Genomic DNA, 12,992 nt, shown 5'->3' with positions numbered 1-12,992 from the left:
TAACCTCGATCTCTTGACATTCTCATTTAAAATAGTAAAAGTTTAATAACGTTGATTTTATAATGCTGGAAGGGGTTTGTGAATATCTCTTGCCTTTGTACCTATTGAGAAGAATTAAAGGTCCTTTTTATCAGATCCTGATAAAAACGTGTTTAGATTTTCTAAAATTGCAGTCGAGTAAGATTATAAAATGTCAATTTAAAAACGCATAATGCATGGCATCCAGCTAAGTCAGCTACATGTACGGCTCCAGTATTTATATATGAACATGCAGAGAAGTCATTAACAATGGACATTAGCAGTAATCAGCACCACAGCAGTCTGGACAGCTCCACCTCATGCCAACCGAGGTTTACCGTACACAGACCAGTAAATATAATATGTCAAACATGAAAGAAAACCCACAGTTCTTATGTTAACCCCGTGACCACTACACTACAGTGCATCTAGGATATTATTATTTAACTAAAATGCTCCCTTTTCTGCTTGTACAGATTATGACTGTAGTGAATATAAAGAATTTCTATTATTGTGTGGCATGTGTGAGCAACAACAGAAATGCAAACCATACCCACTCTATCATGAAGTCATGTCCACAGTGGAAAATGAAAAAGACTCAGAAAGGCTTTTTCTAAGTAGTTAAATTATGCACAAATAATCATGTTTACATGAACATCTTACTATAATGATCATAGGGTTTGTATGTATATATTCCTGTATGTACCCTGGGGCAATATGAATGAAACTTTGCATTAACATCACCACACAAGGAGCAATTTTCATGTCTATATGTTTTTTAAAAACATTTAACATCAGTATTCTTGGGATTTTTGTATTCATCATCCCCTTGCGAATGCAACGTTACTGTTGCCACGTGTCACGTTCGCCTGTATGTAACTTAATAGTCACAAAAATTTGTCTCTGCAATAGAATTGTATTCGACTCACCACTAAATATGGAAGGAAGAATTTGAAATAGGCAGGCCTGGCTTTTGTTACGGTCTAATAATTAGGACGGTATGAATGACCGACGAGGATGCTGTTTACTAAGAATCAGAGTGTGTGCATAGAGAGCCAGCAGTTAATTCCCCCCACCAGGGGATTTTCATTCTGTCAGAGGTGGCAGCCTTTGGACAGCAGGGGTTTATGAGGTGCTCAGCCTGAGCTGGCGCCACCACGACACACACACTTACACACTGTTTACGAGAGCATTGTTTGTCTATATAATAACCAAAAATTGCTCATGAACTCCCATTGCTCAAATGTTATACCCCCAAAGTGCCCTGGGTTGTTAAAGAAAGCTCATTATATTGGGTGATAAGAGGCCATGGCTGTGGCAGCTCCCAGTCAGTCACTGGACTAATCATTCAGTACTGCAGCATCAATGAATGCAACTAGACATCACTGCAGAAGCCAAGCTTGCCACCATAAACTGAGGAATGCAAGTGGCAGTCGGGCAGGCAGCAGTAAAACTCCAGGGGTGTAAACTGAGCTTGTTAGCCACTACAACTCGGGTCAGTCATGACTGATATACTCACAGTACTATGTGTGTATGAGTATGCGTGTTTTACATCTCTCCAGGTAGCCAGAGAGGTGGCTCTTTTGGAGGTGGAAGCCTGCAGACTTTAGCCCTATAACTGTCTAGTAATGAGGGACAAGTTTCAGATTGGTGGCTGGAGGGCTGACCTTGATACAGCCCTTAAATTTACCTTACTCTCCATTACTCATTTCATCCATCCAGCATAATGCTGTCTGTCAACTCTACACTTTACAAGTTTTCTATGTACCCCACATGGCCTAGTGAAGTGTATGTCTACGGTCTCGTAAGCCCAGAGAGGCCTGACGACTTTTAACCTCCAAGTTAAAAATGATCCCCATCAGCAAGACACATACACACACATGCAGACACATGAATATAACATTTCAGCAGCACATATTGCATAACATGCAGTAGTTAAATGACCTGCCTCTATCTGAAGGATGTTTTCCGGCGCTGTGCTGTCAAACAACACGGGACAGAATGCTTCACTGTGCTATTTACGCTAAAACCCAACAATATCTCAAATGTGTGTGTTTGTTTATGTGAGTGAATTAAATGTTGCATCCTGTTTGGTTGTGAAGGTTGTGAAGCGTGTGAGCGTGGTGTTTGCAAAGGGGTTTGATCAATTCCATGACATACTCATTATTGTTAAATGGCCTCAAGATGAATCTGTCTCTTTCTACCTTCTTTTCAGTTTAGTCAACTACCTGATTACCTGCCTGTCCAGCAATATGTCAGTCACTATGGCTAAATGCTAAATGCCTCTTTTAAAGTGTGGTCATGTGCGATTACATACCCGCTCTAGACTTTCGACATCTGCTCGGAAACCAGAAATCATAGGTACTTCTATGACAGCCATGTTAGACGAGCCTGAATGAAGCCACCTAGACAAAGGATTGGCGATGAATACATGTTTTTCCCCAGCTCTGTGTGTAAGTGTGTGGTAATCATTTACCTTGCACAAACTTCTAATGAGATGTGATAATCCAATTTGTCCTGGTGGGCTGCTGGGTCATCATCGTCAATGGGTGCCCGTCGCTTCCAGTTAAGCTCAGAGCGGTTGTCAGCGCGGCTCCGGGATCGTGAAGTAGAATGACGGGCAGAGGAGGAGGAGGAGGAGGAGGAGGAGAGGGGCTGCAGGTTTCGTTCCTGAAAAGGCTCTTTCAGATCCACCTTGAGATGAAAGGCTGGCTTGGAAACTGGGTCAGGTACATTATAAGACACGTCGATCTACAGACACACAGAGAGAAGGAGATACTTGTGAAAATCAGGCACGCTAGCAATGTGGCTTCAGGGTCTGTACCACTGAGCTACAGTTATAGTAGAAAGAAAGCACAACCTCTGTCAATCCTAAGGTTTTACTTATCAGGACATAATAAAAGCACATACAAACTCAGATGACCAACAACACAGGTGATTCTTTTTTTTTTAAATAAAAGCAAAGCCAAGACCAAGAAGTCGAGTGTGAACACCCCTTCCTCACATGTGACGCTAGAATACTTTAGTATACAAAAAAGTTCATGGTTGATTCAGTGATTGCAAAACAAGCCAAAGTCATCACCTCGCCACCACCGTGCGTAACACTTGGTATGTGTAGCACTCTCGTGTGATGTGACGAGCCAATGATCACTCTGGATGTTGGTCCGCTGTAAAACTTTAATGCGTACTCCAGCACACGACAAAACACAATGGTAGTACCGGAAGAACAAAACTCCCCCCACCATACTATTCCGGTTGGACTAGCCCCCCACAGTCAGGCAGGTCTGCATAAACAAATATTGTTTGGCGATCATTTAACCAATGATCTACAGTATGAGTTTATCCTGTACGTGGGTTTCTTCACACATGGTGCTGTACATGAGGGTCAAACATCTCCATTTTGGTATCATTTCATCCGAAGGACATTGTTCCAGACGTTGGGTGAATTTTGCAAACATACATGTAAGCTGTACTGCCATGCTTTTTTAGAGAGAAAAGACTTTCTCCTGGCAACCCTTCCAAATAGGCCACACTTGTTTATCGTATTTTTTGGACTATAAGGTGCACTTAAAATCCTTTAATTTTTCAAAAAATCGACAGTGTGCCTTATAATCCAGTGCCCCTTATGTATGACTTCTGGTTCTGCTTACTGACCTCGAACCAACTTTATGTTGTACATGGTGCTCAAAAAAACCTGTCAAAAATGTTTTAGCACGACTTTGGTAAGCTACGAAGCTGCACCGGTTGATGGATTGTCGGAGCATTAGGGCTACCGTAGTCAGGAGCCTCGCGGAGTAATCTGGGTTCAGGTCCCAAAGTCGCACGAACACTGCGGCATCACTGAGAGTTAAAAACTGTCTAAATTCTTTCATCTTTAATAAAATGATCAGCGTTGCTGCTTTACCAGGTGTAACAATTAAGTTTAACATCCAGGCATCCATGAAAACAGAATTTATTCAATTTAATGGAGTTAGAGTTAGCATAAGTTAGCTCGCTAGTTTCCACCTAAACACGATATAGCATGTTCTGACTGAGAGATTTCCGAAAAAATTAAAAGGTACAGCTCTGCTATCACTTCCATCATAAATCAAGACAGAAAACTAAACAGCACTTTTGTAGGGTTACTGAAGTTGGACCAGCTGGTATATAATGATGTGCTACGTGATCGCTAGCGACACAGCTATGTTAGCATAACACAAACACAGTGAAGCTGGAGGATGAACGCTAACTTTTTACCACTCGATAAAAGTTAACGTGAGGGTTCCCGATGGTTAGGGACAAATGCAATCGCATGGCAGGATGCTGTAAACAGACCAAACTTCAGTCAGGAAAACAACTGAGATAATCCATCAACAGTACGAGGTTAGTCATTAATATACTGCAGTAACATGAGAATAGAGCAGCTGGCAAAGAATTCAACATTAATGAATCAATGGTACAGAAGTGGAGGAAGCAAGAAGAATGAGTTGAGTAAAGTTTGACTTATCTGACTGTTTTGTTTCGCTTAATGCGCCTTATAATCCAGTGTGCCTTATGGTCCGAAAAATACGGTAGTCCTTTTCTAACTGTACTGCCACGAACTTTAACATTTACATGCTAGCAGAGGTCTATTGAGTCTGAGATGTACCTCTCAACTTTTGGACTGTTTCCCTGAGAAATGAATAGTCAGATCTTGGAGCAAATTTGCTGGGATGTTCACTCCTGGGAAGATTGTTTAAATTTTTTTCTACTTGTGAATTATATGTCTCACTGGAGAATGATGGACTTGAGATTGTTTGGAAATGGTTTTCTAACCCTTTCCAGATTGATGGGGAGCTACAATTACTTCTCCAAGATCACTGTTGATGACTTTTCTTCCTGGCATTGTGTGAACACACCTGAATGCTCCAGACCTCCAAACTGCCAAAACTTCTGCTTCTACAAACATGGTCACACTTGCTGATGATCAAGTAATCAACTGCATCTGATTAACAGCACCTTCTTAATTCCCGTGGAAGGAGTAAAGGTGTACTTCATTTTTCACATACTGCTTCTTCATTTTGGCTTTTGATTAAATAATGACGGATGTAATACATCATGTTTTGTTGTTCATCTGAGGTTGTGTTTACGCAATTTTAAGACCTTCCAAGGAACAGAATGTCGTTATGTCCTGTTGCGTAAGCTCTTAGAAGTGAAAATGAGTGTACTTTATTTTTACCATGACTGCATTTTTCCATCATTTTGCAACTATTTTCCAAATTATGGTAAAAGCTCACATATTTCATGAAGCCTGCTGACTTTAGTATTTCCCCAACGTTCCCCTGTATCATTATGTTGCTTAATGGACAACCATTAAAGCTGTTATCGACATTCACGCTCCCCTCAAGTTGAATCTAACAACCACTTTTTCCATACCACAGGTTTAATGATAAATGCAAATAGTAATATTATTATTCCTCGAGGTGCCTTATGCTAACTGAAAAACATTGATGCCTAAGAACAGTTCTGTCTTATAAAGCCAGTAGTATGACTGTGACCTGTTGGTCTTGTAGACTTCAAATGCTCCTTTGTGATCCGGATATTAAATCTTGATTAGTAGTCCTTGTCGTATTTCAAGTTTATTCTAAAAAAGTGAAATCTGATTATTTCCTCTTCATTAACTTTGATCTTACAGAGGTGAAGCCTTTTGTTTTCAACCAAATTATTTCATTTTTTGGATGGAAGCTTTACTTTTTAAAAAAAAAATACCAACACGGTCAGTAAAATAAAAATAAAGTAACAAAATGTTTAAAAATTTGACGCCTTCTTTTATAACCTCTAACATCAAAAAGTGAAAGCAGAAAAGGTCTTTAAAGTATAAACTGCAAATCATATTCTGTGGACAACAGAAATGCATTCAGCAGCCTGTGTTTTAGCCTGGGGACAATTCACTGCTTTGATGCTCGTTTTCATTTCACAGAAGATTATTCTCAACAGAACTGTCCACATTTCTGATAAATCATTCAGTGTTACCCGAGACCCTAGCAGAGCTGCTAAATGATATTCCTGAGGCAACTGCATATACTCATTGCATGCCTACAAACACATACACAGGCAGGACCGCTCAAGTATTTCATTAGAGCCCAGGTGCTGCTGGCCCCAGGGGCTGACAGAGAGGTGTGTTGACTCACGGAGAGGTGTGGATATGGGGAAAGCAGAGAGGGAGAGAGGTGTGAAGAAAAAAAACATGTTTGTGTGTGGGAACCGTGCAGAGGGGAGAGAGCTGGAAGCCGACCACCACATCCTCTAGTGCCTCGTTCAAATCAAGTCAGATTTCAAATACAGGATTTGGAAAATGGGACTGTAAACATCTTTGATCGCACATGCTTTTTCATTTACAACTTGTTTAGTTTTAAAGCCGACACATGTTTGAGTATGAGTGATAAGAAGAGAGGCACGGTCATCGTCTACAAAGAAAAATAACTCTTTCTGTTTATAAAAGGGGCTTTTGTTTGTCTGTGACAAGACAGGGAGAGACAACAGGGATCAACACACCCCAAAACAACTGGCCAAATTATGCCAGATCATTTCAAATTTCATGTTGGAATTTGAGGCGTTATGGAGCCTCTCCCCTACTGGCAGAGTGTTGCTGTGAGTCACTGAAAAAAGCATTGCATTAAAGTTCAATTTTGGGCAATTTTCAAGAATGCAAATGTGTGTTTGTGTGAGCCTGTGTCTGTAGTAGCACAGTACCTGCATGAGACAGCAGCCTTCTCCTTTAGCGCTGACGAAAAGGCCTGTGGGGATACTGGGGATCTGAAAAAATGGGAGAGAGAGGAGAAACAAAGAGAGTCAGGGGGGCAGAGAGAGGTGAATGAGTCATTTATCAAGTGAATGAATGCTGTAGGCTGCTACACTGCCACTTGTGGTTCCCTGGCTACTAACCAGCAGGCCTTAATTGCCCCAATTAAGATGACACTACTAATCACAGTGGAGGAATATGCCTGGCAGAGAGAACCTACTGAACTCTCACCTGAACCACTCCAGCTGGCTGATGGAGCGCTTTCTCTCTCTCTCTCTCTCTCTCTCTCTCTCACACACACACACACACACACACACACACACACACACACACACACACACACACACACACACACACACAGAGTAGTGCTGACACCACAGTGCTCTGGCCAAGGTAGTTCATGCCCAAGCTGTCAGGTTTGTATAAATCCAGTTATTAAATCAACAGACCAACAAGGTGCTTTTGGGAAATCCGGCCCAGTTAAGCCTGGTATGGTTTGGCAGTATCAAAAGGTCCTGGCTACTGCACAGTTGAACACGGAAACGGGGATTAATGTTTAATACCGGTGTGTGGCTCTGGTACATAACTGCTCATCAATCACAGCTCCTAAACTGCATTAAAGTGCACTGGGTTCTCTTAAGGAGGATTTACCACCTCAAGTACTGGTAATGATTAAGGGATTTCATTTTTGATAAAGTGCTGTCAAATTAGGTCATCTTCACACACCGCACTGCAGTTCCAGACTTTTCAAGACATTAGATATTGCAGAGTTCGTCCTTTGTTGCTCCCACATGAGGATAGCTTGTTTATTGTCAGAAGGATTCACAGCGACCGAGTGGGTGTTGTGTGTGTGACCACGCTAGCCTAAACTAGATGTGTGTATATCCTGCTGTGTGGTACATGTGCGTAAGGACAACTTCTTCCTTTTCCTTCATGACCTGTGTGCAAAAACGCTGAACAGCCTTGACATTAAACTAGACCATGTATTCAGGTTACCTTGGCACTCTGGAGGAGCTTCTTGTTGTCCCTATTGAGTTCAAAGGTCTCCTGGAAGTCAAGGTTGGTGGAGGCCAGTGAGATAGTGAGGTTTACCCCTCCGACATAAGACAGGATGGCATACTCCGACAAAGCATGCAGAGCCACACATGTGTCCTGGCACAAGGGGTTTTCAAGAAGCATCAAGTTAACAATTTATACTTTAGTAGTAACTGTCCATAACACTGAAAGACAGTTTGCTGTCATTTATTACTTATAGTTAATTTAATCTACAACAAAATATAGAAAAGAAAAACAGAGGTACCTGTGTGGAGGAGAAGCCACCCAAGGCATTCCTTTGCTGGGAGAGCCATTTGACGACGGGTAGGGCAGATGCCACATCCCCCAGCAGCGTGTAGGTCAAAAGACCGTACGCGGTCATCTCCACTTCTGCTGATACCACTACAAATAAAAACTGATTTTGAAGGGCAGTATATTTTCTCAGTGTGTTTTTATTGACAGAGGCTAATTCAAAGCTAGTGTATAGTACTGTCCTGTCACCTCCTTTGCATTATATTACACAGGCAGGAGCTATTCTGCAGATGTACAATATACCTGACTGAGCGAGGCCATCACTGAAGCCCATGAAAGTGTCTTCATCTGTCATTGTGCTCCCAGTTAAACTCCAGTGGGTTAGTCCATCTATAAAGACAAACCAGGTGAAACAGACAGGCAGGGGTAACGACTCACCGCTCCTTCCATCAATCTCCTTTGATAAAAACTAAAAGAAAACATCCACACCAGAATGGGGACGGTGCCAGCCCAAAGACAAAGTGAAACAAGCAAAGTTCAACACATTAGCTCACTGTGGGCTCACTAACTATGCTAGATATTTCATGGATCGTTATCCTGATTATCCTTTTGCTACCCCACCCTATGCCTTTACTGTACCTGGGGAATAAAATTATTGCTATCAAGGAAGAGCCCCACTCCCCCTGACGCCTGCAACATTGTTAAATCTGCCAAACTTGCAGAACGTTTCAGGCAAGAGGAAGACAAGGAAATGGCCAAAGGAAATCAACAATAAGATAAGAAAGACAAGGGGAAAGGGAGGGGTGGAGCGAACTGCTGCTGAATACTGCAGCAGCTGGTTTTAAAGTAGCTGCTCTCCTATAGTTTGGGCCTGACTGCTTGTTCAAATTGTGAGCAGGAAGCTGTAAATATAAACCAGTAATACTTTTGTTTTGCTACAAAGATTTGACCAAAGAAGATCTAAATCTCTACATTTTAACGTGCAATATTGTCGTGGTTACAAAAAATACTTGATTCAATTTTCCTGGTTAAGTTCTGATTTAAAATACTACTACTACTAACAGTATTGCTCATAGTGGTACCTTGGGTGATAGCCATGTGGTTGAGGCGGCGCAAGGCCAGCGGGGCATAAGGACTGCGTAGCAGCGCCAAGGCATATGCAGACAGAGCGGTAGTGTAAGGATCATCAGCAGTGTATGTGTTCCCTTCCAGAAAGTCCTTGGCTTTAGCCACTGCCACTTTCTCTTCCTGGACCAGACAAGAAAGACCACAGGGCAAACACAGATGAACGTGTGATCAAAAGTTTACAAAATGTGGCATAGAGACATTTTTCTAGAATCTGTAAAAATGTTCTACTCAGTGTCATATTGGCAGAAATATGTGTATGCCTTGATACAAACACATTTCATATCTAATAGCTGATGTCCGCTGTTCATGGGTGAAGCAGAATTTTGCATTTCACATTTAATGCGCTGTTAACATTGCGACAAAATCTCTATAGTTTACATTGCAAATAACAGAGTGGGTTATAGTGATTTGGTCTGTTTGTGCAATTCTATATCCCAGGATCATCAGATATAGCTTTTACTTATTGAAACTACTGCTACACTTTTAATCCCGTGTCCCCAATGCAAACACACACACACACAAAATCATCACCAACCTAATATTTTTTAGAGGCTGCTCTGTCCAAAAACACGACAGTAGTTATTGAATAAACACTCATTTTAGCCATTAAAAAGTTGAGAGTGACTTTCATCTCATGCAGACGTGACCTTCCCTCTCATCCATGCGATGATAGGCCTCCAGAGCCACTCACTGTAATTGCAGCAGTCATCTTTTAATTAAGTGAAATTGAAGGGGGGCGAGGGGGGGGGGAGGGGGGTGTACTGCTTTGAAGTGAAGGATACCTTTTTGGTTTTTATCAGTTGTAAAAGCACAGATTCTCAGAAGAAACCTTCTGGGAGAGATAGAAGAGGAAGGGGGGAAAGACAGATGGGTGGAGAGGAGCCAGGCGGAGGAAATGCTAAATAAAGAGTCAACTATCTGGACGATTGTTGAGCAAAGACAAAAACAATCTGAGGTTTGGAGGCTTTCATGTTTAAGGAATTTCCAGCACACGCTGAGGACGATCATAGAAGACTCTTTTCCTAACTTTTCCATTTCTTTTAGTGAACACTAATGTTTATTTATCGAGGGCGGCTACTAGTAGGAGAATAAAGAAAAAGCAAGGTGGGAAAAAAATAGAGCAAAGCGGAGGGACAAAGGGAAAAAACAGATGGCAGAAAGAGAGCAATGCAACAGAGGTGTCTTTCATGGGAATCAAATGTCTCTGCACATCAGCCTGAAACTTTTGAAGTAGTCCTAAACGTGATAAGATGGTACATTAGCAGCACTGGGGCATAACAAATTTGAGTAGGCGGACTGCCAACACATCCATCTTCACAACTATGAGGAATGCAGCGATACGTCCACACACGACCCAGGCTGCGAGGAAGGACTTTAGGAGTATAGAGCAGGTATGTTTTATTAAGTAAAGCACCTCACTTTGAGACTGGATGAAACCATGAATCAAATTTTACACCACTGCGTTGATTTTACGTGACGTATTAGTCAAAATGAGAAACTTTAGCATGTTTTAGTGGGTTTGTTTAGGCCTGCCTAATTCAACACTATTTCGTTTGCCCCTGAGGAGCAACTTTGAAGCGAGAGGAATAAATAGTCTGCAGTGTCATTCAGTGCTGCTGGCCTGCTTACCTCTGTGGTCATCCCTGTCTCCAACAGAGCTGCTACCACATAAGCTGTAAGTGAAATCTTCCCATGGATTCCTCCCTGTGGTCAAAACCAGACATGTTTTCACTTAATAACATCTTGGCTCTCATTTCTCTGCAGTATAAATATAGTTAAACTTTAAATGTATTCATCGGTCCAGAAATCCTTTAGCTAAAAAGTCTGACACCAGGTTCATGCTGTAAATTTATGTGATTATTGCCCTCTCAATCAATGCCATTATCCATCTTGTCTATCCAATCTACTTCTTACACCCGTTCCTGCTTTGCAAGCACAGAAAATTAAACATCTGTCACCTCACATCTATGTAGACACAGCCCTACCTGCAGGTCTTTGTTGAGGATGCGTCCCATAGCGGGGAAGGAGCCGTCATCTCCCTGATGCTTGATGAGCCAAGACTTGGCTGCATGAAGCTCATCGGGGTCGATGTAGATGAAGCCTTGAGACTCGGCAAAGGACTTCAGCACAAATGCTGTCAACCTTAGAGGAAGGACAGATGGAGGTGAGAGAAAAAAAGACGAGTAAGGGAAAGGAAAAGATATCAAAGATCTCTGACAACATATGGAATCACTATTTCAGTGGACTGAGACGTTTTTCCACACTCTTTCTATCTGTCAACAAATGGGAAGAGGGGCTGATAGAGACGTCCATAAATGTTGGGATGTTGTTTTCCAAGAGGACTGGTATGTATAGATGGAGCTGATGAAATGGAAAAAAGCAAGGAAGTAAGGAGGGGAGCAGATGGGTGCGGCAGGGTTTGATCAGTGCTACAGGATGCGGCAGCTGTGCTCTTGGGAATGTGAAATTGCACACGGGCCAATCAAGTATGTTTCTGGTTGTGATTCGAAGATTCCCCGAAAGCATTCCGAAACTTACACAAACATGAATATCAGGAACGAAGGTTGGGAATCCAGTTGGCCTGGGAGTGCAACTGAGAGTTTATGAGCTGTGGCTTTAGTGGGCCACAGTGGAGAAGAACCAGGGGAGAAATGGAGAAAGGCTAAGGTCAGCCCAGGGGGACACGGCTGAGCTAATAAACATACACGCATCCATAAACAACAGACCTCCCGGTACTGGTAGAAAGCAGCAGTCTCTGGCCAACAACTGCTCAGTGACAGCAAGACATTCCATTACAGCACCCCCTTACCAAAAGAGACTCACAGGATGAGGTAAGCTGTTTACAACAAAGAGAAAGAAACACAAGAGAGAAATAACGGAATAAACAAACAGGTCACACTCTAGTTTCTCAACGCAGCTTGTAAGTGAGATCACACTCCAAGAAAAGAGTACCAGAGGGGATGAACTGGAAAAAAAGATCTTTGCACTCATAAACCAAAAACATTAAATCTTCCGTGGTTAGAACCTGGATTATTCCTCCCCAGAGACAAAACTAGGGCTGAAGCCACAAGTCCGCTGGAATTTTTATAATGTTAAGTGATATTGTGTCACTGACTTTAAATGTTAGGCTTCAGGGAAAGGTACTGGAAAATGTAAATATGATTTAGCTTGGAGAAGGAAGGAAGCAGTAGACAAGCTCACTTCCACCACTCACCCCACGACTAAGGTCACCATCTCACGACTCTCGCCTTCACTTATTGTTTCTCCTGTTTTCTGACTCCACACATCCAAATCCTCTCTATGAGCTACACTTATTCAGCCCCGTCAGAGCTAAAGGACTTTTCTGAGACAATACATGGGTGTGCTCCATGATAAAGCTGAGGTTGATAAGCGTTAAGGAGAATTTTACGAGGTGGATTCAGAGAAAGTGCTTATCGTTACTGTAACGAGCCTGGATTCACTATATATATCATATAGTTAACACAGTCAATGGCTTTACTTTAAAACATATTTTACAACACATCTGCAAATAGAAGGCAAGCGACAACACAAACACTGACATACAGGTTTGGCACAGGAATGGAAACAGATATTAAGTTAATACAGCATTGTGTATCAGTTCTTTTAATCTCAGGTATTCAGCCTGTAACCCTGCTAATGCTGTCAGATCAATCTTTGGGTCGAGACACAAATGACATGCCGGTCTCAACACGTAGAGCCAAGAACTAAACCCTATTATTAAGGATAATTATATAAGGAAAAAGCAACAAGTTTTTAAAGCACATTTTGATTTACTACA

General features: G+C 41.9%; 1 protein-coding gene across 1 annotated transcript in view; it reads right to left on the bottom strand.

Annotated features, from left to right (window-relative positions):
• The window catches only part of cpamd8 (C3 and PZP like alpha-2-macroglobulin domain containing 8), a 45,005-nt gene that overhangs the window by 6,421 nt on the left and 25,592 nt on the right, over positions 1 to 12,992 (bottom strand). Inside the window, exons 29-37 of the mRNA XM_004555006.5 lie at positions 11,179 to 11,335; positions 10,823 to 10,897; positions 9,148 to 9,313; positions 8,369 to 8,455; positions 8,079 to 8,215; positions 7,775 to 7,930; positions 6,730 to 6,792; positions 2,495 to 2,769; positions 2,336 to 2,423 (exon numbers count right to left, since the gene is read on the bottom strand). Of these exons, the coding sequence (XP_004555063.3) occupies positions 2,336 to 2,423; positions 2,495 to 2,769; positions 6,730 to 6,792; positions 7,775 to 7,930; positions 8,079 to 8,215; positions 8,369 to 8,455; positions 9,148 to 9,313; positions 10,823 to 10,897; positions 11,179 to 11,335 (1,204 nt within the window). The remainder of the gene's footprint in view (positions 1 to 2,335; positions 2,424 to 2,494; positions 2,770 to 6,729; positions 6,793 to 7,774; positions 7,931 to 8,078; positions 8,216 to 8,368; positions 8,456 to 9,147; positions 9,314 to 10,822; positions 10,898 to 11,178; positions 11,336 to 12,992) is intronic.

Source organism: Maylandia zebra, linkage group LG23, assembly GCF_041146795.1.
Source record: "Maylandia zebra isolate NMK-2024a linkage group LG23, Mzebra_GT3a, whole genome shotgun sequence".
Lineage (NCBI taxonomy): Eukaryota > Metazoa > Chordata > Actinopteri > Cichliformes > Cichlidae > Maylandia > Maylandia zebra.
This window is presented reverse-complemented; position numbering and strand designations above follow the sequence as displayed.